This window comes from Mustela nigripes, chromosome 10 (assembly GCF_022355385.1).
Source record: "Mustela nigripes isolate SB6536 chromosome 10, MUSNIG.SB6536, whole genome shotgun sequence".
Lineage (NCBI taxonomy): Eukaryota > Metazoa > Chordata > Mammalia > Carnivora > Mustelidae > Mustela > Mustela nigripes.
The window spans coordinates 14,408,602-14,436,476 of NC_081566.1; the positions used below are offsets into that span (position 1 = coordinate 14,408,602).

At 46.6% G+C, this 27,875-nt stretch overlaps 2 protein-coding genes across 8 annotated transcripts in view; both read left to right on the forward strand.

Annotated features, from left to right (window-relative positions):
* Positions 1-2,201: 2,201 nt before the first annotated feature.
* LOC132026324 (collagen alpha-1(II) chain-like) lies at positions 2,202-7,204 on the forward strand. Its single transcript, XM_059414233.1, has 4 exons — positions 2,202-2,299; positions 2,405-3,043; positions 3,326-3,500; positions 4,698-7,204. The coding sequence occupies exons 1-4, from the start codon at positions 2,202-2,204 to the stop codon at positions 4,764-4,766; spliced, it is 981 nt and encodes a 326-aa protein (XP_059270216.1). The 3' UTR covers positions 4,767-7,204.
* Positions 7,205-8,071: 867 nt separating this feature from the next.
* PROX1 (prospero homeobox 1) overlaps positions 8,072-27,875 on the forward strand; it is a 52,406-nt gene continuing 32,602 nt past the window's right edge. For 2 of the 7 annotated variants that reach the window (XM_059412682.1, XM_059412689.1), the window contains exons 1-5: positions 8,072-8,187; positions 8,321-8,426; positions 14,056-14,099; positions 16,162-17,953; positions 24,875-24,982. In XM_059412682.1, the coding sequence (XP_059268665.1) occupies positions 16,229-17,953; positions 24,875-24,982 (1,833 nt within the window). In that variant the 5' untranslated portion in view covers positions 8,072-8,187; positions 8,321-8,426; positions 14,056-14,099; positions 16,162-16,228. The other 5 variants (XM_059412683.1, XM_059412684.1, XM_059412685.1 and 2 more) reach the window with 5 other exon arrangements.

The window sequence follows — 27,875 nt, forward strand, 5'->3', positions numbered from 1 at the left end:
CCTTGGCCTCCAGACCTTTTCTGCTGCCTCCCCTTCAGCCCTCCAGACACACTTCCATGCACCATTCAGGCCTCAGTGAGCTGCCTTGCAGGGGAACTGGTGCTCCTTGCCTCTTTCCAGTCACGGGCACACACACCCCCCCCCCCACCGCCGCCCCGCACTGGCTGCTCTCTCCCCTTAACTCTGCTCCCTTGAACCCCAGGACCTCTCCAACTTGGGTTCTGCGGTGCATACACCTACCTTCTCTCCTGACCCCCGACCACCCCCCTCCCACCCTCACTTCCCCCCCACCCCTCCAAATTCTGCCCATCACCCCACACTATACTCCCTCAGCCTCTGCCCCTTGCCCCCTCCTCCCCCCACCTCTCCACCAGGATCTCAAGGACAGGCCAAAGGACTCCTTCTACCCAGGGAGTAAGAAGTCAGTGCCACCTGCCTGCCTGCAGCTTGGCCCCAGATGTGTGTTTCTCTGTGTTTGTCTTGAGGTTCTTTGTTTTGTCCCCTAGAGTCACAGCCATTTCCCTGAGGTCCAGAGAGCACGAATCTTCCACATTTGCCCAGAGATATCCACAAACCCTAGGAAGACAGGCATCTAGGGGTGATGCTTGACCTCCCTGTCACTCAGAGAGTGCCTCCTCCCAACCCCTGGGGTCATTCACTAGGGACTGGGCCCACAGATGCCCCAAGCTGGCCATCTGTCCCTTATCCCGGCCCAGGAAACACCCTGATTACTTATCTCAAGCTTTTGGAGGGTACCAGCAAATACCTTTTTGGGGATGTATAATTAGCTACTCACAGCCTTCTCCAGTTCTAAAACGGTCACCCTTCTTGATGTTTCTCTGCTCATTCAGCCCATTCCCCTTCTCTGGCTTTCTTCCTCTCACACTACTGCAGAACCACAGCGGGGGCTGACATCTTCCTGCCTATCTTTCTTTGCCTTCTGGCAGCAATCTTTGGCTGGGCCCCCTCGTAAGGATGTTGGGGTGTGCTTGTGTTCATTGCTTTGAAAATAATTTCAGGAAGGGTTGTAGTTTACCTTACCCAGATTTGGGGGAATTGTTCATCAGACATGTAAAAACATACCATAGATGATACACATTTGTCTTTTTTTACCTAGGATTGTTGACCTTTTTTTTCCTTCTTGTTGTTCCCTTCTTGAATAGAACTTTTTGTCTTGTGGTTTCATTGGTCTGATGGGCAGCTTCCGTAAGAAACGTCTGCCATCTATAAAGCAGGGAAGGTGAGAGGAGCAGACTTCAGATCACTGAATGATTTCTGTCTGCCAGGATGGACAGGCCTAAGTCCAAGAGCAGAGAGCCTAGCTTCCAAACATGCACTAATTCTACTGTTTATGCCCTAAAAGATGAGATGTGTGCACAAAAATGGCTCAAAGTTGCAGCTAAGCATATGCTAAAATGTGCCTATGTGTACCTATCAAATGACCCTCCGGTTAGCTTCATCAAAATATTGGGGCGGGGCGTTCTGTATAAAAGGAGACTAGATCAGTAAGATCAGTGCGCATGTGTAGAGCACACACTTGTAGAGAAAATAGGTTCCCTTGGCTCCAGTCATACGTTGAACAATTTTACTCTCTATAACTCTGTAAGCTGGATATTATCCCCACTTAACAGATGAAAAGAACTGAGGCTCAGACAGATTAAGTAACACACCTAAGGTTGCAGAATCAGTAACTGAGCAGTAATTGGAAACACAGCATGACCCCCCAGACGCCCAGGTCCTCCCACTGATTGCCTAGCCGGGATGGGCCCAGAAATCTTTGTTTTTTGAAAAGCTCCCTTGGTGATTCCTGATTACTTTCCACTCTGGGGAACCGCTGCTCCACATCAAACCAACCCGCTATCCCTGTCACCGGTCTTGCCTCTGAGCAGTCATCTCCGCGTTGGATAAAACATTTAAAACATATTTAAATAGCAATTTTGAAAAACTCTGCAGCATATGGATTTTCCTTTTGATCTTAAAATGATGACAAACAGACACTTAGATACTTCATAAAAGAAATATCACCAGAAAAATTAGAGAAATCTGGCTTTCAACTTTGTCTTGCTCTAATTTAAACAAAATGCAACTTCCCAGAGTTTCTCTCTCTCTTCCCCCAAATAAATCCAAACTGGGAGCTTCCTTCTCTGTGCCTGGCCTACACCTATTTATCTCTACCCGCTCCTGCATAGAGGCCCAGTAAGATGGACAGGAAGTCCCCAAATCCCCAAAACCCATCAAAAATCGAGCACCTCCTGGGAATTCACACCCTGGAGTCGAAAGACCAAAGAAAAAAGCTGGAGTAACGACCAGATATCCTTAGATTAATTGACAAAAGAAAGGGAGTGGACAGGAGGGGAGGTTTCCATCCCTGCAAAAGCCCCCACCCCTCCTTGGGTCCCCGGAGAGGCCCCCCTGGGCCAGGTGGAGCGCGGCCCCCGGTGCGGGCGCGCCGCCGCGGGAACGGCCCCCGCAGCAACAGGCGGGCGGCGGGCGGCGGGCGGCGGGCGGGGCGGGGGTTGGGCCGCGGGGCAGCTCCGGCCCGGCTGCGTCCGACGGTCCTTGCCCCGCGCGGCGCGGGGAGCAGGTGGCTGCCCTCTGCGCCCGGCGTGCGCCCAGCGCGGGCCAGCCGAGCAGGGCTCCGGCCCCGCGGCGGCCCGGGAGGAGGCGAGGGCCGCGGGGCCCCGGCGGGGCGAGCGGGACCCCCGAGGGCCCGAGCCGGCCGGAGGGGCGTGCCCTCTGCTCGGAGTGCCCGGCCGCCGCCGCAGCATCTCGCGCTCGCGGACTCCGGGCCGAGAGGCCGCGACACCTCGCGCGGGGCCGCGGCGAGGAAGGAAGGGCCGGGAGGGAGGAGGAGACCGGGAGGAAGCCGCGGGCCGGGCAGCCCCGCTCCCGCCGGGGCCCAGGAGAGGCGATTCGCAGGCTTCCCTCCCAACCCGAAACTTTTCCAACCCACGCAGGCGTGTTCCTCACGGGTTTCGGCGGCCGGAGGCGCCGCCAGGGAGAGGCTCGGCACACACACGCGTCCCCCGACACGCGGGCGGAGGTACACAAGGCACACCGGGAGGGACCGGGCCGCGGGGGAGGCGGCGGGGGCCGCGGCGGGGGCCGCGAAGGCAGCGGGCGGCCGCACAGCCTGAAGGGACTCCCCGCGCGCGACCGGCGGCGCCTGAAACCCTGCAGAAGCTCGGGAGCGTCGCGGTGCCCGGCGGCTCCGCGTAACTTTGCCCACTGCGCCCCCGCGTGCAGAGGCGTCCCCTCGCACTCACACCCTCACCCCACCCCGCTCCCCCTCGGCTGCGGCCGCGAGCCTGCCTTTGTATTTCAGGGACTGGGAAGGACCTGCTAATCTGAGCCAAAGAAGGAGGGATGTAAATTGCGAACATTCCACTCCCTGGTCCCCCCAGATCCCGGGGGAGAGCGTCCGGGTCTCCCCGAGAGCGTCCCTCCGCTTCCCTCTGCCCTTGGGTCTCCAGCTTCTTTACTACTGTGGACTGAAGAAGGTAAAGCACAGCCCGATCGATGCGAATAGTTTTTCTGAAAGCACGACCTCCCCAAAACCTGGCCCCCAAAGATCCGGGCGGGGTTGGAGAAAGGCACGTTATTTCGGGGGAGGGGGGCAACAGCACCCCTCGGGAGGCGCGCGCGCGGCCTGGAGGACGCCTTGCCGGGCTCCGCGGCCGGGCGGAGTGGCTGGATTATGTAAGTAACAGCCCTCCATGTGCTCACCACCATCTGTTAATATCTTGATATTGGAAAGTTCGGTGCCTGAGGCAAAGCCAGGGTTGGCGGCGCAGAGCTCCAAGCCTACTCTTTTCTACTCCCGGGCAGGGAATGTACCTCCCTTCGATTGTTTTCGCCCACTTCCCCAAAATCAAGTTAGTAATGTGCCCCTTCCCTCACTGACAACCAGCCTCACAGGTGTGTGTGTCTCTGTGTGTGTGTGTGTGTGTGTGTGTGTGCGCGCGCGCGTGTGGACGAAGGGTGCTTTTCTTGGAGGTCACTTGATTGTAATGAATCCTTTCGATGAATGTATATTTTTATGACAATTCTAGTTTCCTTTAGGCATTGTGGTGGACCCCTATTTGGAATGGAAGCTTTATTACTTAAAAAAAAATTACTTTTTCCGCCAGCACTCCGGCCCCCTAATTCTTATAAGGGTTATATTTCAACTTCTTTGGAGCGCCTGGCCTCTGTTTACTTTGAAAGCTGTTGGTTAAACAAACATCACTGGGGAGGCTTCAAGCAGTGGGGTTCCCAAGAGAGAAACGTGGCAGCTGCTACTTGCTACTGATCTTGTGGCATTTCTACCCCCCCCCCCCCCCCATTCAGAACAGATCCAGGTTGGGCTTGGAGTCACACTGGACACAGGGGATAGAGGGGGGTGGGGGATGAGAGAATGGCGGTCAGTCAGCCCTTCGACAGCCGGAAGCAGGCCGGCCTGCACCCTGGACTTGGTTTTTCTTTCTTTTTCTTCTCCTCTTTGGGTGGTGGCGGTGGTGGAGAGTGGATGGTTTTCTGTGTATTTGTGTGTCCAGGTAGGGATCTTCAGCATCTTTCTCCCGAAATCCACGCTCACGTTGGCCTCTGTACCGGATCCAGTTGAAATTCCCAGAATTGATTTGTTTTGGATCTGATGACGGTCCTTTGTAAGGTTTTAAATTCCTTATGTGCCCTCTTCCCTCCTTCCTTCGTCTAAGGGCTTTAAGAAAGAACGGTGGAGAGGGGCTGAAATACACCGAAGAATCGTCAAAGCAACGTGTGTTTAACCCAGGACCAGATGCATTAAGTGGTAACTGCAGGAGTTTGACTAAGAACTCACTGCAGACCCCCTTCCCATAAATAAGTAAATGCAGTGTGCGTGGATGAGATTTGTTGGAAGACCGGTCAGAACTTGTGTTAACTTTAAAGTTATTGGGGTTGTGTTGCCAATGGGCGGAGGAAGGGGTTGACCCTAGGCTTGGCCCCTGGTTGCAGAGATGGAGCCAATATCTAGGCGACTTCTCGGCTCCGACCTGACCGATCGCTTCTCCCCTATCAGAAAACAAACCGGGAGTCGCCGGAGATAGGGGGCTCGGGCCTCACGCCTTGCTCTTGGGCGGCCCAAGACCTGGGAGAGCGCCGCAGCTTGGGCAAGAGAGGCTGCCAGGAGCCCGGCCTGTACGTCGCCCCGACGGCAGGGGACAGGACAGGGCGCCGCGTACGTAGCTCACGGAGCTGGGCTGCGGACCGAGCTCGCTCACCCGGCGTCGCGCGCGCTCCTATTTCAACCAGCCGCTCCTGCGCCCTAATGCGGGCTGCGAACTGCCGCGGCAGAGCGCAGCGAGCCGCGAGCCTCCGCTGCGTCGGCGGGGGGGTGGGGGAGCTTCCTTGTCTGCCAGGCGGGTTACCCCGACTTCCATTCAGGCCTGCCTTCCCCCGGGAGTGGCAGAAGGGTTCCTGGGGTTCGCAGGGAACTTTTCCTGCCGCCAGTTCCGGGGCGTAGAGTGTGCAAAACGTGCATCCGAGCGCTAGGTGCAATTGACATAACTTGTGGGCTAAAGTTCAAGCCATTTCCTTCCAGATTCTGAATCTTTTCTGTCCCTGGGCTCCGTTTCTCCCCCCTCCCCCCTCCTCCTCCTTCCCTGCCCTCCTTCCTTTTAAATGTCAAACTGAGCAGATGGTTTTAAGGTGTGGAGGGCATATATCTTTGACTCCTACCCGTTTATTTGTGGGCTGGCGCTAACATATGTACAAACTGGGATACTTAAAGAAAATAATAGGACGGAAAAGAAGAAAGGAAGTAGCCTTGATCCATTCACAGAACGCACATTTCCTCGCTCAATACACCCGCTTACCTCGAAAGGACCCAACCAATAGAAGCATTATTCCATCCTGTATCTAATGGGCACGTTGATAGATTATTACTGTTCCCAGCCTAAATGGTCACATCCCGGTTACAACACTTGATACAATAGCCGATCATTCTAAGTGTGAGTGGTGTGTTTGTGTGCGTCTGTGTGGTTTCCCTAATGGTGTGGAGGGAATGTCTGGGGGTGGCGGAAGGGGAGGAATGAAGGCTGGGGATGCTCAAGCAAGTGTCTTTTCTTATCCCTGACACCTACCCTGGCCAGCTTGATTTTTTCCCCCTTCTTTTCAATGTTTGAATCCCGTGCCAAAAGTTTCCTACAGGGTATAGTCTCAGACATGTTATCATCTCTATTCTTATTCAAAGAGAAGACTTCTTCACAGTCTGATGAATTTGAGGCTGAATTTGTAAATGTCCTAGGAAAGAGGTGTTTGTGTGTGTGTGTGTGTGTGTGTGTGTGTGTTGCAGAAGATGGTGGTAGTTGTCTGCCAGTGTACTTTTAACATAGCTCATAAACACTCTGTTGTCCCAAAGTCATTCAACCTTTGATCTGCCTGAATTCGAGGAACATACAAAAAGTACTTGCCCCCATCCTACCTAAAAACTGAGTGTGTAATCGACTAGGTATGAATGTTTCTGCTTCACAGCCCTTGTAAGTCCTGGCTTTTATAGGATCTTTAGGACATAAACACAGTTGCTTTATTAAAAGCGTTTACGGTGCCCGGTGAAAGACACGTTCTGGCTGCCGCTAGAAATGCCCTTTAGCATTTGCAAGTTGCAAACCCCCAAGGAGCTCTTTAAGAGCCACATTATCTAAAGAAATCTTGCCAGTTATTTTTCATCCAAGAAATGTCAAACCAAAGTGAATTTTCTATAGCTTTATGTTGGAAGCCCGAAATTTAAGCGCTTGAAATTTCTTACCTAATAAACTTCAAAGTTTGTTACCCAGGCGTCAAAACTGTGTATTCCTATATGAAACCTCTCTCTTTGGTCATTCTGGGGTGAGTGAGTTAGTGCGGGGTAATTGCGAGGTAATGTTTGCAAGATCTCCCCCCCCACCCCGGCCAAAAAAAAAAGGAAAAAAAAAAAAAGGCTGCTGTTTCTACAACCCAAATAACCAAGGGCAAATACTCATATTCCTAATAATTTTGACGGGAGATTAACTGGAAGTCAGCCAATACTGGTCGGCTACCAGATGCAGCGGAGCCCAAGGGAAACCTCTGGCACCCATGATTTTAATCTCAAACCTACCTGTATTTTATTGTCCACCTCGCCTTTAAAAGGAAGCAAGGGTGACATGTATTCTTGATACTATCTATGATCATTTAAAAGGTGGAACGATTGGAGCTACCCCGCTCCCTCCTCCTAGACCACCCCACCCCTAAAGCCCCACTTTTTCTCCAGTACACTTTTCCGTGCCTTCCTCCACCCAAGTCCGCTCCACGCTCGGCCACTCGGGGCACTGGATCAGCCGTATCTGGGGAAGGAAGGGGGGTGGGGGTGTGGGGGGGGGGGGGGGGCGGGGGGCGGGGGGGGGGGGGAAGGACCTGCGTCCTGGACGAGCTAGTGTGAGCCGAGCGCCGCTCGCGCCGTCGCCCGCTTTGCACAGTGCCCGCAGATGGCTCGCTCCGGCCCCGGCGCGGCGATCCCGTCGCCCCGAAGCGGTGGCAGGGCGGGGGCGGGGGTGGGGGCCGGGGATGGAGGCGGGGGGAGGGGGAGCGCGGGGCCCCTCTCCCCTCCTCTCTTCCCAGCCCCTCACCCCCACCCCTTTTATATATATTTTTTTTCCTCCCAAGTTCTCTTGCCTCTCTATCCCCCCTTGAATCCGAAGGCGCCTCGCGATTGGGTGCTGGGGCCGGGTACGTCAGTCAGACTGTGACGTGCAGTCTTCCTGTTTCCTTCAGCTGTGTCTTAAAGTAAATCTTGTTGTGGAGCGGAGCCCTCAGCTGAGGGAGCGCTCTGAAATCATACACCATTGCAGCCGGGGAAGCGCCGCGGCGCAAAAGAGCTCTCGCCGGGCCGCCCGCTCCCGCCCCGCGCGGCCCCTCTCCGCCGCGGCTCTCGCCTCCGCGGCGCGCTCTCCGCTCCTCCCTGCTCTCCTCTGCCTCCTCTTCTTCCCTCTCTTCCCCTCTGCTCTGCTCTCCTCTCCTGCCCCCTCCCACCCTTCCCTCCGTCCCCGCTCCGTCGCCCCGCTCGCCCCGCTCGCCCCGCTCGCGCACACTCACCGGCCCGGGTCCAATTATCACATCCATCCCCCGCGAGACACCGCCGCGTGTGTGCGCGCGCGTGTGCTCCTCTCCCTGCCGGCGAACCGCGCTCGGTCCCCCTGCCCTCTGCACCGCGTAAGTATCCGCTCCCCCTCGCCAGTCCCCTCCCCTTTTCCAGAATCACTTGTCCTGGCTTGTTCTTGAATGGGAAGAAAAGAAAAGAGGCTCCCATTACTCATACCCGTGTAAACATTTTTTTTTTCCCCAGGAGAAAATGGTGTTATTTGAATGAAGCGTCATAAAATAGGCTCTAAACAGTTTCTAAGCAGGAGCCTCCGTGGAACTCAGCGCTCCGCTCCTCCCAGTTCCTAAGAGTAAGTGATCCGCTTGGCTTTTATTTCTTTCTCTTTCCTGCTGGTGGCTGGGGTGGTGGTGGCGATGGGGGGGGGGGGGGGCTGATACGGCTGGACTTGTCGCTGATCTTGTCACCTTTTGTGTACTGTTTCTGGGCTGTGAGGAGGCGTCTGCTTCCTTTCCTTCTTTCTCCTGCCCTGCCTCCTCGGGAGAGAGGACCGCGAGGGGGACCGGGTCGCTTTTTGTTCGCCTGGATCCCCGCTTTCCGCCAAGCCTCATCCTCCCCGTCTCCCCCGGCTAAAACTCCGGTGCTGGTCCCCTCGTCCTTTCTCTTTGTCTTGTTTATTATAGCTGCCTTTCTTCCAGGCTCTTCCAATTTGCTTGTCATTTGCATACCTTTCACTTCTCCTTTTTAACCCCTGCGGAGGGCTGGGGAGTAGGGAGGAGGGGAGAGGGCGGAGGAGGAGGGCGCTCTGTGACTTTGCTCGCCAAACGCTGTCGTAGCCGAAATGTTGAAATCGGGGTTGGAGCGGTGGAGAGATGGTCCCGGGAAACCCGCGCGGCGCCCCTCTCCCGAGCTCCGAGGAGCCAGGGCTAGGTCAAGTTGAGTTGGGTAAGGCGGCGCAGGAGCCTCGGGAGGTGGGGTTGTGCAGGGATGGGGGGGGGGGGCGAGCGCCGCGGGGGGCCCGAGCGGTCGCGGTGCGGGTGGGGGTAGGGGATGTTCTCCCGCTGCGGATGCGCGACGCGAGGACTCTCTCCGCGCTCGCTGGCAGTCTGCGCTGGCGGGCTGCTCGGATCTGGTCTTGTCTGGGTGGTACCTGCGGTTCTGCCCCAGTTCGGAGGGCTCGGGAGGGAGGAGAACAGAGGTGAGGGGGACTGTGACTGGGAAGAAGGGTGAGGAGGGCGGGAAGAGCCGCTATCTTGGCCGAACAGACTAGAAGGAGGAGGAGGGGGGTGGGGGGGGGGCGTTGGCAGGGAGACATCACCAAAGTCCAGTTTAGCAAGTTGTCGGTTCTTCTGGCGGGCTAGCCGCTTACTCCTGCTGAAGCTGAATGTTGGTGAGAAGTGTGGCTTGGAGTTCGGGTGGGGGGCGTGGAATGGCTGAAGGGAGTCGCTTTCCAGCGAGACTCCCCCTTCCTTCTCCCGCCACTTCTCAGCTCTTTTCGGAAGTTGAGAGCCCTCCAGGCTGGTAGAGAAAGAGGAGGAGGAGGGGTTGGGCGACCGTCTTAAATAGCCCAAGGAGGCCGGTTGGAGTGTGAAACTGCTGTTCTTGGCAATCCAGAACCCTACTCCGCCTGGGGGAAGGCTGGGAACTCACCTGCTTGTTTTTATTTTTCCAAGAAGGTCTGTGTTGTCTCCTTGAGCTTATAAAAACAGTGCAAGCACAGGGTGGCCTTCTCTCAAAGTCAAGGCTGTAAGTGTCTTGTTCTCTCTCCCTCTTCCCCTCTGCCCCCCCCCCTTCCCTCAGCCCCTCCCTCCCACCCTCCTTCCCTCCCACCTATAACCTCCCTTACAAAAAAATAATTTCCTTTCCTAAACTAGGTAGGCAGAGGTCTATTAGTAGAGTGCTGTGCATGGGCAGGGCCTGACAGGTGTGTTGTGTCAAGAAAGACAGGTGCAAATTTCCTCTGTGTCTGTGTGTGTCTGTGCAGTTCCAGACCACAATGTGTGCTCCAGGCTTCCCGAGGTTTATGAATTTATGGGCGCCCCGGTTAATAGGATTGTCCGGGCTAATGGGAACCAGGCTGTTGTTAACGTTTTGAGCCCTGCCGTGGGAGTTCTTTGCTTGGGGGGGTGGGGGGGGCGAGTTGGTTTGTGTTTGTTTATTTTTCTTAAGGATGTTGGCAGACTGCGGCTGAGGCTGTGTCTCAGACTTCTGTCTGCCAGGCAGCGGAAAGCACCCCCAACTCAGGCAGCAGGTGGACGGAGATTGACTTTCCTTTTGCTCCCCTCTCTGCTTTATGCCTATCTCCCAGGTCTGCGGTGCCGGAGGGGGGTGGGGGAGAGCTGTCTTTTGTGTGCTTGTGTGTTTTAAGCAGCCACGGGTGGTGTGTGTAACTGCCAGGATACCAAAAGTCATTTGAAAGTGTTACTGTTGTTAAAGCTTATCTTTTTAGCGTGCTTTCTCCCTGCCCAGAAAGAATAGGTACGTGCACAAAGTCTTTCAAGTCCGATGTTAAATACTCTCATAAAGTAGAATGAGCCTGTCATTGTACCAGATATGTGCCAGATGTCCTAGTTATTACTTGGATGGAGAAGGAAAATCTCAAGTACGTGAGAGGTAACTGTTTGTTTCTGTTGGATGCAAGATGCAAGCAGTCGGCTCTCTGAAGAGTTTCTTGCAAGAACTTCTGAGTATTTTCAGAATGGAATGGGCTGTGTGTGGTGAGCAGGGAAGAGGGGAGCGTTCAGGTTAACCTGTGCATATGCTACAACGTGGACTTGTTTATATAATGGTAAAATAGGGGAAGGTAAGGCCCGAGGCTTGATGTTGCAGGCAGATACTGAGAATTCAATGTAAGCACTATGGCTGGATGATTCAAACTTAACTTTTAAAGTTTTTCTTGAAGCAGGCTCCTTCTTGTGTGCCATAGAAATAGATTACAGGGCGAATGGTTTTCTCGGTTGGTTTTGCTGTTTGGGTGGTGATCACTGTTTCACGAAAATGCAATAGCCTGTGTATTTGCTCTTTAGCCTTAACACATTCAAGTCCCTCCCCCAATACTTTTCCTTGGATTCTTTGGAAGTTCTTTCGTGTCATCTATGGATATGTCCATTCGCTCTATTTTTAATGGGGATTATCTGCGCTGGGTACTTACTGATATTTTTTATGGGTCCATTATGCAGAATTCTGTTTAGTTTAATCACCACCTTGTGGGAAAAAAAAGTCATGCATACGTAACATGCATCTTTGTTCTCACTTTATTCATTTCCTAGCATGGTTCCTCTGTAAGGAGCCCTTGCAATCTTAAAACATAAGCTAGCTGCCAGGGTTGCTCTTTATTTGTTCAAAGTGCAAATAGGCCTTTTTCATGAATTTCTTGTATCAGTTAAGGGATTGTCTTGTATTTTCTAATATAAGGAATTTTTAGGTTTAGGATTAACAAAGAAATTATAAAATGTTAGTGGTTTTATGATATGAAGATGGATTGTGTGTGACATGTTATTATAATTGGATTCTAATTAAGTACCTGTATAAACTGGAAAGGACATATACGTGAGGAATTTCTCAAACCTAACCGCCTAGTGTACTCTAATGCTTCAAAGAACATTTAGAGTGTTTCAGTGTTCCACGAAAAGAAAAAAAGCGTAAGTGTTTTGCCTTGAGATCATTTATTTAGTAATTTGGTGAATTACTGCTTTTTAAGTAAGTACAAGTGAATATTTTTGGCATGTCTCAGAAAATACTCTGTGCTCATTGTGCAGGTGGAAAATGTGTGGAATTTCTGATAGGATGGAGGCATTTTCAGTGAAATGGCTGTGATTTGAGGACTCTCTTATGATCGGAAAATTTGAAGCCTGATATAAGATTTGACAATACAATCTTAGTTAATTGAAGTATTAACTTGTATCAAGTGGGTTCTTCAGGCTAAACATAAAACGCTTTCTTAACCTTACAATAAGCAGAAACATCTCCGAAGGGCAAGTTGCTAATTAGCAGAAATGAACTCTTGAATACAGTGAGGAGGGCAGCTTAGTGATTTGGTGGTGTTGGAGGAGAGTCCCTCCGTCTAACCATCTGATCTTTTCTTCCCCCCTTGAATGACTGAATTTTAGGTGGATTTATAATGTTCTTTGTTAGTGATATTCCACTTGAAATTTCATAACCAGGTTGGCCCAAGTAAGTTAGAGGCCCATTCAAAGCCGGTTTTCTATAGGAAATAAAGCGTAGGCTTGAGAAATTTCTTCAAATAATTTCATCAACAAAGACAGATAATCTAAGGGATCCAAACAGGAAACCATGCCAACCTTACACTCCCCCTGTCTCATAAAAGATTTGTCTGAACTGTTTGGATAATTACCATAATGAACACTTCTTTGTCCAGAATCTGGACTCCAGATAGATACAGTAAAAGTTGAGCTCCCCTCCCCCAAATAACTTCTTTATTAAAGTAGAGCACTTAACCACTTTCTCCTTCACACACTGCAGTGTTCCTTTGAAATTCTTCACTGAAAATTCTTTTCTAACACGAAGCCACCAGGTTCCTTAGGAGTCCCCATGTTAGATCATCTGACATTCTTCAGATGATTCAGATCTTAATGAGTCTTTTGGAGTAGTTATAATCTGACTTGATTATACCCGGATGTGTGTTCTTATCTTTTTCTGGGAGGAATCTGCTCTGTCAAGATATTCATTGTATAAGAATTAGTAAAGCATTTGTATACCAAATGTATGGCAAAATATTTAAAAATAGAACTATTCTGTCTAGGTTTTCATACCAATCACAGAGGAGTTTATAGGAATACAATATGTGTATCCAAATGATGATCTGTTTGGGTTCAAATTCTATACCAGTAATTTTTTCTGCAGACTTGCTGATATAGGTGTTCACAAGTTCTGATCAAAAGGTTTCATATTATCTGGTTAAACTCAAAATTAATGTTAAGATTAAAATATAATAAGAGTCGATAATAATTGTAGTTGAAACCTTGTGGCTTAGTAAGGATGTTGAGAAATACGGGAATTTCTAAACATCTTAATGGACAGGATGGTATCAGTGGTAAAGTCAGTGCATAGCAGTCTCTAAATTCCGAATTAGGAAATCCATGGAAGCGCCTTTAAGAGTGTTTGTGAGTGATTTAATTTCTATTAGCGTCACGTAACAATGCATTTTCTCGAGTGGTGTATGTGTTCACATAGAGATCTTGTTTATGAATCAAGATGCTAATGAAGTATTACGTCAAGCAGTTATAATGGCTTCATCTCTGTTGCCTCCATGGGTTATGGTCCTCATGTGTACTACTACGATACCTTTAGTTCTAAGTTTTAGTTTTAGGTCTTAGCTCTATGGAGAGATGTAGTGACTTGTGCCTATTAGTAGAATGCCTTATCTTAGTGTGGAATATACAATTTTTCCCGTTTGTGTTGTCTTGTTGGTTATATCTCAGCTGAACATTTTATAAGACCTAAAAGTGTTTAAATTCTCTTAGCCTAAAACAGATAACAGATTGTTACCTAATCTAAAAATGATGACTAGTTAAAAGAGGATTGCAAGAATCAGTTTAGTTTGGTGAATTTGAAGGAAGTAACAGGATGTTCTCTTCTTGAAAGACCCAACAAGGGTGTTTAATTCACACTTAACCATCCACCAAAGATGAGAGTATCGTGTCTTTGCACCTTAGGAAGAGCACAGCCCTCTTCTTGGCTTGGGTATGAGGCAGGGATGCAGCTGTTGATACCTAGGCTGGCTGAGAGGAAGTGCAGTGGACACAGAGGTAAATGGCAGTTGGGAAAGGAAGGATGCCTGGGCACGACCTTGTGCTCATCCCTTACACCAGCCTGTCATTTCTGAGCCTCAGTTGCAGAAATGCTCTTCCCCTGGGTAGGAGGACGGGTAGGAGAAAAATCTAGACTAAGATGAATAGAGGAAGAAAAAGACTGCAGAAAGTTTGTTCAAGGTTTTGATTGGAGATTCGTGTGTTTTTCAGGTGATATTAAAGAGAAAAGGATTTGCCCACAAAAAGAAAAAAAGGTAAAATTTTTAAATAATGGCGATGAACTCTATTTCTGGAGAGCTGATAGACACACAAAATAGTCCTCCTTGCAAAGACCTACCCCCCACGTGCAAGTCTTCCTGGGCTTTGAAATAATTTATCCCTTTTCTTGTTTGTCTTGGTCTTTTTCTTTTTCTCATCTGATCGTTACACCCGATTTATCAGATCTAATATGTCAGAGAAATATTTGGTCATTGCATTTTTGTATTCCTGAATGCAGTTTTATTACTGATGTGTGAGGGTTCCAAATCGTTCTGAAACCGATTTTGAAACCTGCATTGAAGTTCTTAAGATCTGTTTCCATCCCGACTTCAGGAAATTTTATCCTGGGGCATACAAAAAGTATTTCATTTTTAAGCGTATGAAAAATATGGAGAAACATTCTATCACATGCATGATACTCTAAAACAGTCTTTTAAAAAAAAAAAATGCTGTATCTTCATATAGAGACCAGGAATAAGGAATGCAGGATGAAATCTTTGTTGCTTAAAAAAAAAAAAAAAAAAAAGAATTAAAAATCCACACACTGTCATCTAAGCATTGAGCATTTTCTTGATTTTTACAGGTTATTTCATGCTGAAATTATGCCTATTTGCATGGATAGTCATTCTTTAAAACTAGCCACAGATGCAGTCCTAGGGAGCACGTAGATGTTTTTACAGGTGAACCGAAAGAGATGGGAGCTGTTCCAAACACTCTGCACGCTGCCTTTGGCAATAGACCCTGTTATTGTGAAGATGTGCTCTGTTAAGCAAACGTGAAGTTTAATATTAGATAAACCCTGTGTGAAAAAAATATTTTCATTTTCTTCATAAAATGTTAACTGTAAGCACAAAGATTCAACATCTTATATTTACACAAAATTTGGGGCTAGCCTCACTAGGTAGTAAGTCACAAAATATGTCAAGTGCCTTTTATGAAATGCAAGGAAGGATATTCTCTTTTTTTATGGGTCCTCAAGAAACAATGGAAGTTCATATGCAGAAAAGGTACTGCTCTTTCCTCCTGTATTTTGATTGATGCCAGTTTTCCCTTGATTTATCTTTTTTTCTTTAATTTGCATAAGAAACATGATTCATAAATGGTGTATGTTAAAGTTTCCTTAGGCATTTGGAGTATTATTTTGGCAGATTGGAACAGAAGAAGACTGAGACCAGAGATGTTATTTACCCTTGCCTAAGTCAGCTTACTGGTCCACATATCGATTTCTAAAATGTGGCAATTCCTCCTTTTGCAGCAAGTCCAACTTTGTAATAATTTAAGTCATCAAAAGGACATCACAGAAATGTATAAATATTCTCACACTTGTGTTAAAAAATAGCAATAGATACCATTTTCAAATGTAATTTTACTAATAAAAATGCATATCTATGCTAAATAAGCAGACTTGTAAAATGAGTATTTGTGCATTTATTTCAATGTTAAATTGACCATTTATATTGGAAAGATGCTGATGGGGGTGTTCTCTTTCCCTTTTCGTATATGACAAAAATATTTTAAAATTCAGCAATAAAGGGGGCGTGTTAAGTATTTGCATTTATTTTCAAGTCCTTTTCCTTTAATAGCATTAAAACCACAATAATTTTAATTCAGAAATGGAATTTTTCACCCAGATTTCACCCGGCCTCAAAATTGAACCTTATTTCTTAAGTATAGACCACTTTCATCTTCTTCTGTAATATGAATCTCAATGCCCAAAATTTAATCAATTGGTTGTCAGAGGCTGTGTTCTTATAATCTACTGTTTCTTCTGAAGATAAACAGTATCATTTTAGGCATTTGTGAAAGAGAATCATATTACTGGTGCTTAAGCAGTTTTTGCTTTTTTTTTTTTTTTTAATCTTAATCCATCTTAAACCAGTGGAGCAGAAATATTTAAAAATGTTTCATTTCAAGCAGAGTGCATAATAAATTGCAATAATTGTAATGTGCCATAAATCCCAGAGCCTATGCATTTTGCATTTGATTCAGGATTGAGGTCAGGAAATTTGGAGAAATTTAAAGAAAATGATTCATCAGTCCTTTTGTTCTGTTGGCCAGGGTCCCGGGATTCTTGAGCTGTGCCCAGCTGACGAGCTTTTGAAGATGGCACAGTAGCTGTCCAGTGATGCCTGACCATGACAGCACAGCCCTCTTAAGCCGGCAGACCAAGAGGAGAAGAGTTGACATTGGAGTGAAAAGGACGGTAGGGACAGCATCTGCATTTTTTGCTAAGGCAAGAGCGACGTTTTTTAGTGCCATGAATCCCCAAGGTTCTGAGCAGGATGTTGAATATTCCGTGGTTCAGCATGCAGATGGGGAAAAGTCAAACGTACTCCGCAAGCTGCTGAAGAGGGCGAACTCGTATGAAGATGCCATGATGCCTTTTCCAGGAGCAACCATAATTTCCCAGCTGTTGAAAAATAACATGAACAAAAATGGTGGCACGGAGCCCAGTTTCCAAGCCAGCGGTCTCTCTAGTACAGGCTCCGAAGTACATCAGGAGGATATATGCAGCAACTCTTCAAGAGACAGCCCCCCAGAGTGTCTTTCCCCGTTCGGCAGGCCTACCATGAGCCAGTTCGACATGGATCGCTTATGTGATGAGCACCTGAGAGCAAAGCGGGCCCGGGTTGAGAACATCATTCGGGGGATGAGCCATTCCCCCAGCGTGGCATTAAGGGGCAATGAAAATGAAAGAGAGATGGCCCCGCAGTCTGTGAGTCCCCGAGAAAGTTACAGAGAAAACAAACGCAAGCAGAAGCTGCCCCAGCAGCAGCAACAGAGTTTCCAGCAGCTGGTTTCAGCCCGAAAAGAACAGAAGCGAGAGGAGCGCCGACAGCTGAAGCAGCAGCTGGAGGACATGCAGAAACAGCTGCGCCAGCTGCAGGAGAAGTTCTACCAAATCTATGACAGCACCGACTCTGAAAATGATGAAGATGGGAACCTGTCTGAAGACAGCATGCGCTCGGAGATCCTGGACGCCAGGGCCCAGGACTCCGTGGGGCGGTCAGACACCGAGATGTGCGAGCTGGACCCGGGACAGTTCATCGACCGAGCCCGCGCCCTGATCAGGGAGCAGGAGCTGGCGGAGAACAAGCCGAAACGTGAAGGCAACAACAAAGAGAGAGATCACGGGCCAAACTCCTTACAACCAGAAGGCAAACATTTGGCCGAGACCTTGAAGCAGGAACTGAACACTGCCATGTCGCAAGTTGTGGACACTGTGGTCAAAGTCTTTGCAGCCAAACCCTCCCGCCAGGTTCCTCAGGTCTTCCCGCCTCTCCAGATCCCCCAGGCCAGGTTCGCCGTCAACGGGGAGAACCACAATTTCCACACCGCCAACCAACGCCTGCAGTGTTTCGGCGACGTCATCATTCCGAACCCTCTGGACACCTTTGGCAACGTGCAGATGCCCAGTTCCACAGACCAGACGGAAGCACTGCCCCTGGTGGTCCGCAAAAACTCCTCCGACCAGGCCACCACTGGCCCCCCGGCCGGCGGCCACCACCAGCCCCTGCACCAGTCGCCTCTCTCCGCCACCGCTGGCTTCACCACGTCCACCTTCCGCCACCCCTTCCCCCTTCCCCTGATGGCCTACCCATTTCAGAGTCCATTAGGTGCTCCCTCCGGCTCCTTCTCGGGAAAAGACAGAGCCTCTCCCGAATCCTTAGACTTAACTAGGGAGACCACGAGTCTGAGGACCAAGATGTCATCCCACCACCTGAGCCACCATCCTTGTTCACCAGCACACCCGCCCAGCACCGCAGAAGGGCTCTCCCTGTCGCTCATCAAGTCCGAGTGTGGCGATCTTCAAGACATGTCCGAAATCTCACCGTATTCGGGAAGTGCAATATCCTTTTCTTTTCCACCCCCGCGAGGAAAACGAAACAAAACAAAACCAAAAGGCTTCCCCAAAGGTCGGGTGTCCACAATATATAGAATAACGTAGATTAGTATCTTCTTAGGAACGCAATCTTTCCTATTATTCAGAGTAATAGGCTTTTATCAGCACACGTGCTGCACTCCTGATGGCACAAAAGCTTCGCAGGAAACCTACATCTTTCCAACTTTCACAAGTTGTTAATTGCCTCAGAGAGCTGGTATTTAATATGTGCTTTTCAGCAGTGCTTTTTCTGCTTTCTTCCTGCATTCTCTTCTTTTCTTTTTCTTTTTCTTTTTTTTTTTTTAAAGGTGTTAAGCTTTATCATGGAGTCAAGAGAAAAGTCAGTTTTGAGATCCCTAAGATTCCATAAGAAGAATTCTCCCTTTAAACCATCTGCAAGGCTCCTGGGCCATGTAAAGAAGACCTGATTTAATCTTATGAAGAGCACTTTACTGGTGGGAGGCTCCCATGAGAGAAAAATGGACACAGGGGTGGGGGAGGGGGGAGGCAGAGTCTCTCTTTAATCTTTAAGTAACGTCATTTGTCATTGTTGGTGTTTCTTTAAGGAAATATACAGGTACTGATTTATTCAGACGGCATTGGTCGGTCTCTCTCTCTCTCTCTCTCTCTCTCTCGTTCACCCAAGGTCTGTTCTTTGGGTCTGGTGCAGCTGCCTCTATGCATGATTAACCTCTGTTCAGCCATACACAGAAATCTTTTGTCCTAACATACACAAAGCAAATTATTTTGGAAAGCAAGAGAGCACAATTAAATATAAAACTCAGCTGTATTCGACGTAAAAATGGCTCTTTTTTATGACTTTTATATTTTGAACCTGACTTTTTAGGGAGAGGTGCCAGTTATATTTTTTTTATTAGACCTGTCCTGAACTCCAGCTATTTTTAATGGACATTTTTTTTTCCTCTGTAATTTGGTCCTTTCAGTAAAATTTAAAAACTCTTGTGGTTGTTGGTGTTTGGGGGTAGTCGAATAGTAGCATTTGGGGGCAGGTAGAGGCATGTTTCTTTTATAATCAATTGCCAGATGGACATAAAATTTAGCAATTAAGTTGGCTGTTGCTAAATTCAGGATTTTGAGCAATTGTCCTGATGACTAGAGATTGACATTTTAGTATCTAAGCCCACTCCAGACGCTGCCACGTAAGTGCAAAGTCCCAGCTATGGTGGAAATACATTTTTCTGTGTAGGGAAGGCCGTTCTTCTAACCAGCTCTTAGGACAGTAGCGAAGATGACTGCTAAGATGAGCCACGAGTATGAGACCCACTTGGGGCACTGAAACATGTTCTCTTTCCACTGTGAGGAAGAAGAGAATAATGTCTCGAGAAGGAAGGAAGATGAAGATGTTGAGGACTTAGATTTAGAAACAGAAATTGAGTCTTGGCTTGGTTGCTAATTTAACTTCTACCTTCCAAAGACCTAAAATGTAATCTACCAGCCATGAATCAAAGCTGTGCCAAGCACCGTGCCTTGCACATTATAAACAGGCAATAAACATCGGTCAAAGTGATTGCCATATAGTGTCGGCGATGAGAAAGGCCAGGCAAGAAGATGCAGGGCCTGGAATGGTTTTCCTTGGGTGGAAGAGGATCTTCTGAGATACACACAAGGCTGAGGTCCAGGGCTAGACCCTATCTTACTTCATTTTGAAGGCTGTAGTCATGATGGTGGGTTGTTTCTCTCCCTTCTCTCTCTCTCATACACACACACAAACACATACACACACACTCAGAGGAAAGGGACATACTCATTTTGAGGAATATTTAAAGCCAGGTCTCACAGTCCCATAAGTGCACACTAAACTCTAACCAGTTTATGGTTTTGTTTTGTTTTTTTATTAGACTCTTTATCATAACCAGATCTTTATGCCTGTGCCTTTTTTTTTTTTTTTTTAAATGTAAGTTGGGTCTTCTAGGAAAAAATCTTTTAGATTGCTTTAAGTGTTGGCTACATTCATTGTCTCATGCTCTCTAAATCCCCTGAAGAATTTAGAGGATTTGAATAGAAAGAAGTTCCTTTTATTTCTATACATATCAAAGGCTTTAAGGAGAATATAGTTGCTTCTTCAGCTGAATAACGTCCCTCTCCTACCAATATAAGAGGCTGTTGAACAGGGATGGCTTGGAAACACCTGTGTTCGTATGAAATGTTGCTTACACCAGGAGCTGTTTCTTTCATGGAGCTAAACCTTGTCTCAGTTAATGATTACGTGTCCCACTTTTGGCCTTCTAGCCTCTGCTTCTTTCCCCTCCATCATGCCGTACTTTTAACCATTCACCCCACTGATACATTCTTTCTTGGGAAGAAGATAGGCAAGCAACCCTTTCTATAATCCCCATGATTCTGAAGCCAATGAGGGTCTGAGTGTTTTTGGGAGACTGGGTCCACTGGTCTCCTGTCTCCATCCTTGTATGGCAAGGAGTTCTTCCCTTGACTTACCCGATGGCGTGTAGGCAAAATTCTCAAGCTTTTAGTTGAAAGAATTCTTCTGGGAATCCTGGAGTGTGGTGTCTTACTTCAGTTTTAGGTATATAAGGCCACCTTAGAACCATCGAGTTATTCCTAGAAAAAAAATTCAATAGACATGAGTAGGAATAAGGATGAAATGATACCTCTATGGTTGTCCTTCTTATGTTTTTCTTTGTGGTCATGGCTTTTCCAATAGTAATGAATAATATAATTCTTAAGGAATGATTCCTTCCCACTTCAAAGGGCATCGTGTGCTTCTTTGAACAAAGTCGCCAAGATAAGAACTATTAAGAACACCAGCTTATCAGATAAATCCATTCTAAGTTCAGCACATGAAGCATATGTAATCTATATAAACACACTACCTCGTTATCCTTTTGTAATCCAAAGGAAGTAGTGAATGTGTGCCTGTTGAACTCAATGTCCGTGCACCTGCTCCAGGAGCGCACATCTCCGGGATACGTGTGTGTTCGTTCAGTATCTTTGCAAATGAATCTATTTAATCAAATACTAAGTTTTATTCAAATTCCAAAAGAAAGAGACAGCCAATTGTTTTTCTTCATGGTGTTCCTTGTCATTCATCCTCTTTGCATCTCAAGAAAAACAGCCTTGTTTGGGCCTCAGACATTTGCATGTCCCCAAGTCTAAGCCGGAGAGTAGTCTTAGGAGCCTTTAAGATGCACCAGTGGAGAACATGAGCCCCTTTCCTGTGACAGCCAGCATCCCCGACTTGACTTTGGGGGAGAATATTTAAAGCATTTCAGGTTTAGGAAAGGAAAATTGTTTGGTAATTTGAAACTAAAATATAACTGGAAAACATGAATTAAAAATGAATATCTGATATGTGAAATAGTCCGTAGACATTTTTAGAAGTCTTGTGGAGCCACAGTGATTCTATTAGCTTCATGAGCTACAGGGAAAACATTTACACAAAAGACTGAGAGACTCTGGGTTCTTACCCCACCAAAAAAATTATTCAGTAAATATTTTTTTTTTAATTTCCATAAGTGACACATCTTATGAGTTCAACTTCTTAATGGAGTAACAGCGTGTTCTATCACTTTGATTAAATGAGACCGTCTAGATCCTCTCCCCATTTGAGGGAGAAATCCTCTTGGAAACAGCAAATCAGAGCATCAGGAGAGTGCTAAAAAAAATTCTTTGGGTTTCAGAGCATTTTAGAAAATGTAAGTAAGTAGCCCCAATCCAATTCGGTTGGAAGTACAGCTGGTAAAATCTCTAGCCACAATTCAGAGTTCAGCTGAGGGGGGGAAACATCCCCTTCCTCTAGCACTCACAATGACTTCTTGCATTTGCCTTTTGGTGGCCCTGCTCCTCCCCTGCCACCACGGTGTAGGTAAGGTTATATTGAGCTTGGTAAACAGACAACACTCCGATTCCCAGGTTGTTCGAGGCCCCCCCCGCACCCCCCCCCACCGCAGGTTCAGCTGCAGTACCCACTTCTCTGATCTTTTCTATTCCTGAGCAGATGTCTTTCATTAATTTATGGATTTATCATCCTTTTTTTTTCCTTTTTCATTTTCTTTTTTTCTTTTTTCTTTCTTTCTTTTTCTTTTTCTTTTCTTTTTTTTTTTTTTTTACACCTGGCAGCTGTCTCAAGTTTCAGTAGTTATTGTCTATTTTGCATTACACATAGAATTGAATGTCATCTGTCTTCACAAAGCTATGGCTAAGAGAATTGAGGCAAAGCCACATGAGCTGCTGGGACAGATCTTGTTTGCGTTCTATCCCCCTCACCCCATCCCCCCCTTACCTCCTTAATATTTATTTGTGCTCATTTTCTTTCCTGGCCTTGAATGGAGCTTAGCTCGTGTTCAGTACAGCTGTATGTTTACTGAATCTATTCCATCATGAGTCATTGTGCGTGTGTAAGTATCCTGGAAACAGCTAGTGCTTTCTTGGAAGAACAGTTGCTTTTCAGCACAAGCACTTAAAAGGGAAATTAACCAATTGGTCAGTTCAGATTTATTTTGAGGAGGAAAAAAAAGGATTATCTAACTGTTGGCTTTTAAATGTTTCATTAGCTATTTTTAATAGTTTATTAGAAACATATATTTTATGGGAATTTTATCTTAATTACACGACGAGCGAGAGATAAAGATTTATTCTCTGTTCCATTTCAACTGACCAATTCTAAGTATTACCAACAGGAAACATTTTAAAGCAAAACGAACTTGAGACACTGGAATCAGAATCATTTTTTTCATGAACTAAAAAGCCTCTAAATCCTGATCAAAATAAGACGGATAGTGGTTTGTTTTGTTTTGTTTTATTTTGTTTTGTTGTTGTTTTTTAAATAAAAAGAGCTAAAACATCGAAGCATGATTTAAGCCTATTGAAAGCGTCAGGAAGTTCTCTGGTAGTTCTATCTCCGAGAATCACAGCAAAACAGGGTGTTTTGCAGTAGACCACATTTTTTTTAAACCATTCAGAAATTTTCCCCTGCTAATAATTCAGTGCGCAAGGTTGTTTTTTCATCTGCCCATCTGAAGAAAAGACTAGAACCCAGATCTGAGAGTGTCTGCTGAAGTTTGGAGTTGCCTAAAAACTCTTATCACAAGGCAAGGCGAGACAGCTTGCCACTATTCTTTCACTTACCCGTTTGGACAGATGGTCCTGAAGTGTGCTGGGCTCCTTTAGTCTTCTCTACCGTTCTAATGGAGGTTACTGGAGGGCCTTTCAGCTCTTTCCTTGGCACAAGAAGTATGTCAGTCATAAATTATCGTCTTTGTGATCATTACGGATCTGAAACAAAAACACAAGTTCAGTGAAGCTGCTTTGGCTCACAGACAGAAAATCGAAATTTCTTCCTTCAGTCCGTATTGTCCGTGGGGAGGGCGGGGGGGGGGGTAGCGCAAGACTGAACTTCTCTGTTTACAAACCAAGATGATCTTTTAAAGGTTGCATGATGTTAAATGGAATGCGAGTGGATCCAACCTCCAGCAGAATATTTGGTTCAACACCCTGCGAGAAGTGGTCTCGAGCTTATCAGTGTGAATTTGATTATGCGTCGCTACCAACTTCCTGCTTTCTCTCTCTTCCTAAGAGTGGTCACGCTGTTCTTGATGGAGGTCATTTAGAAACCTTGACTTTTCCTAAATATGAGGTTTTTCTTTGTTTTGTTTTGTTTTTTTTACCTTTTTTCACCAGGTGTGGCATTTTTGTTGCCTAGTAAGATGTGTGTGCGCGCGCACGTGTGTGCACGCACACACTTAAGTGCAGATTTTCTTTTCTTTTCTTACTTATTTTTCCCAGACTCTCTTTTAAGAGAAAATCCTTAGAGAAGCTTCTAGGAAGGACCCTTAATTGACCTTGTGGGGGACCACATTGATTTTCTCCACGTGCATCTTCATTTCTGATAAATTATAAAGCCATTAATTTGCTGAGGAAATGGCAGGGCCAGGCTGCGGCACAGATGTGACCAGAGCCATCCCAGCTCGGAGTCTGCTGAGGACTGCCAAGAATCTGGGGGAGAATCAGGAAGCCTGGATTGTTATGGTTAGCCTCACATTCTCTTGGGAACTGTTTTAGTTGCTGCTGTTTACAGATCTAAAAGGTAATGATGTTTCCAGATAAATAGGCCTTCTTATTTTGGGTAAGTGGCCATTTATTGATCTGCTAACCCACATTTATTGATTTGCTAGCCCCCGCCACTGTGCCACTCTCAAAGGAGTTAACTATAAATCCAGGAGAGGCAAATTGTATTTGGTCTTGGATCGTTGCTTTAACAAAAGCGACACCCCCTCCCGGCGCCTTCTGTGCCAAAACTACCCCTCCCAAGTTGCGGCTATTTAAAAGGAAACAATTAAAAGGATATAATAATAAGATAGGAAGAAAGTGAGTCAAGATGCTCCATTAGATTAGCACTAAAAGGTAAAATACGCAGCTTGTCCGACAGTGTTCAAAATAATGCATTTTATATTTTCATGCACATTAGGATAATAACTTGATGTAAACTGCAGAGCGGGGAGAGAAGAACAAACAGAACTGTAATTGCAGAGAAGAAAAAAACTCTCAGGCTAAGAGTTGTACAATCCGTGTTGGGTGCATTTGTCTCCTTAGCAACAAGTGAATGTATAGGGAGCATAAGGACCTCGGACGGGGGAAGGTGTTGCCATCCTCACCACGGAGCTGTCAAGATCTCTGCAACCCCGGTGTCCACCCTCACCATTACACCTGGCCGTTTCTTACCAGCGGGGGTCGTTTAGAGCAAGGGGCAGCAGCGTAGTGATGGATTCCATGGCCCGCGCCATTGACCTTCCAGAATTCTACCCTCCCCCCAACCCTCAGCTGCTTGATGGGCCTCCGGGTTCTTTGGGGGAGTGGGTGGTGAGTGCTTGTGTTTAAAGACATTTTTTTCCTTAACGAAATGCCTCCTACATGCAGGAAGGATTGTCACCCAATCACTTGAAAAAAGCAAAGCTCATGTTCTTTTATACCCGTTATCCCAGCTCAAATATGCTGAAGACCTACTTCTCCGATGTGAAGGTAAGGATGTTTTTCATCGGTCGTTTATCAGTCTCTGTGCATGTGGTCGTGATTTAAACTCTTGGAAGTTAGCGGAGATGAGTGTGAAAATCAATCCAAGAATACACCTGTGTTTAACTGATGCAATGCACTTGTCTTTTTGTCAAAAGCCGTGCCAGGCAAAGATACCCCATAAGACCAGGAGGCTGGTACCAAGTCACATGGGTTTCCAGTGTGATGTGGGAACTTAGCCTCTTGCTTTGTATGTCTTAGTCACTTCTTGGGAGAAATTTCAGCCAGCCCTGAATGGGTGTGCTTCCCAGAATTTTTTTTTTTCCCCTCCCTTCAGCAACAGTAAACTGTTTTCTGTTTTTGTTTCTGTTGGTTTCCCCATATTTGCGCTTAGGAAAGCAAACTCTAACACCTCTTTTTCCCCCCTGTCGAAAGGAGCGTACATTGAAATTCTCTATGCAGTAGCTGCTTAAAAACAAAAGTGATGATTGTCTCTTATTTACAACTTAATTTGTTGTTGATGTAGAGTACACTGAGCATAAGGAGAATGAATAAAGTGACAGATTCAGGACACATTATTCAAATGAGGATATGAAAGCTGTCGGCCTACAGCTGCAGCCTCCCTCATTCTACAGAATACGGGGACCTCCTGGTTCTGTGTGTGTGTGGATGTGTGTGTGCGTGTCTGTGTCTGTGTGTGGGTTTTAAGTAATTGTTTGCAACAACTTGATGTTGTGTTAATCATCTGCAACTTTTTAAAACATAGATTGGGTTTTGATGATGATAATCACATGCATGGTATCATTATCCGAGGAACTCGATAAACATTACATTAGCTGAGATTAGTTTATTAGGATTGGGTGCCTTCCCCCCCCCCACCCCCCGCTGCCCACCCCCATGTGTACAAGTTCTTATTCCTGCCACTGAGAACTCAGGAGCTGCCAAAGCAGACTTTTACCATGGCACCACTCCCTCCAAGCAGAGGGTTTCAAGCCCCGTGGCCCCATGGCCGCGCTGCACCCCCCTTTTGCAGGCCAACTCATTTTCATTTCCTTCACTGATGTTATAAGAAAAGTTCTGTTTTCCCTTCTGTTAGCTTTTGAAGTGTGTATCCACTTCAGCCTTTTATCTTCCTCCTTCCCTGGGGGGAGCTCCTTAAGTGGCAGGCGTGTCCCCCCAACTTCCAGGGCCAGCCTTCTGGGCCGGATAGGAAGGCCCAGAGAGGCAGTAACTTGGAGGGCTGGTTGAGGATCGTTCAAGTACAGACAAGGCTGAGTGACACGGTAGGCCCAGGAAGAGGGTTTGGACTTCGTGGGGGACCATCTGAAACAGACACCAGGGAGGGAATTTGCCAACTGGTTGAAGACTGGAGAGCTTCTGCAGCCTAATGGAACCTGGCAGAGTTCTTTGGGGGCCGGGGGTGGGGAGCAGTCCTTTCAACACCCAAGTTCCAGGAAGAAGGGGGGACATGGACGAGAGGAAGAAAGTGTTACTGTGCACCTGTGTGTGTGTGTGTGTGTGTGTGTGTGTGTGTGTCTAGGTGCCCATGTTACCTCCTCCACTCCTCTTAGTGCAATGATCAGCACTGTTGTGATTATAATAAAGACAATCCCTTATATTATTTAGATAGTGCTTTTCCTAAGAAGGAGGCCATAGCGCTTTACAAACTGCATCCATAGGGATCTCTCACCCACCATTGGAAACGCAGCCCCGGGAGGGTGGAAAGCAGCAGCCATTCTGAGCCAGCAACACTATCCAACAGTACATGTAAATATGAGAAACATTCGTGGGCTGGGGGAGAAGGGCAAGGGTGGGGGAGATTGTTAATCTGTAGTGGTTAATCTGTAATCTTTATAAATACTCGGCAGTGTAAACTGACAAGAAATTGTTCTTCCTCTAGAATGCATCTAGTAATTGAGCTTTGCAAATAATCACTATGTAAATAACAATTAAATACCGGGGTGAATATTTTATTTTTAAAAAAGCTCTGATATTCAGATGATAGATTCTATCCATACTCGATCCATACTGGGAGAGAAGGCTGTTAAAGTATACGTGAGTCTGGTTAATTCCCAATTATCCACTCTAATGGAGGGGAAACGGTAGGGCATATAATGCATAGCAGAAAATCACCGAAGGTCATTTCTCTTTTATTTTTGGAATGAATTATACATTTTTAACTTTGCTAATTATGTTTTTTCTTTGGCTAGTAATAAATGAATTTGTATTCCCTGAGCTTATGCTGATGAAATTGGAAAGGCATGCATAGAAAAGGGAAGGATAGTCCAGGCACGGTGTTCCAGAAACTTGGTAGAAAACAATAGCAGATCATGCTTGGACTTTTTAATAGTAAAGAAAATCCAGAATTTGAATGCCGACAATGCATAGGCTCATATACATGTATATTTATATGGATGTTATAAATGTATAGATACATAATAAAGTGGGTGTGTATATATGTACATATATATACATACATACTTATTTCTAGATATAGATATATAAACGTGGATACTTACTTGCAAGACGGAAATAACTAGGTGTTTCTCTACATATGAATATGCAACCCAAAATTTTATTTCATTGTAGGTAGATTCAAGAAAACCACTACAGAATTAAGAGATCTCTAGAAATTAGGGGAAGGACATTGGGAATTTCTAACAGGTGAGAGCCTATATCACCTGTCTTGAGAAAGACATAGTCATGTGTCTGTGGACCAAGTCAGACTTCTCCCAGCAACACAAGCTTATACTTACTTGATTGTGGCTGACTTCATCTAAGTGAAAATTCCTAATCCTAGCAAAACATACCTTTCCAAATCATCAGTCATTTCATTTCAAATTGGGGACCCCAAGTTAGTTTTGCAAGTTAAAAAAAACACAAAAACAAAAACAGGAGAAGT

Excerpts from the sequence above, each read along its gene's own strand:
- LOC132026324 (XM_059414233.1), top strand. The coding sequence starts at position 2,202 with ATGGACAGGAAGTCCCCAAATCCCCAAAACCCATCAAAAATCGAGCAC. Across the intron at positions 3,044-3,325 it reads CCCCCGACACGCGGGCGGAG|GGACTGGGAAGGACCTGCTA; the intron begins GTACACAAGGCA and ends TTTGTATTTCAG. Across the intron at positions 3,501-4,697 it reads ACTACTGTGGACTGAAGAAG|GGCTTTAAGAAAGAACGGTG; the intron begins GTAAAGCACAGC and ends CCTTCGTCTAAG.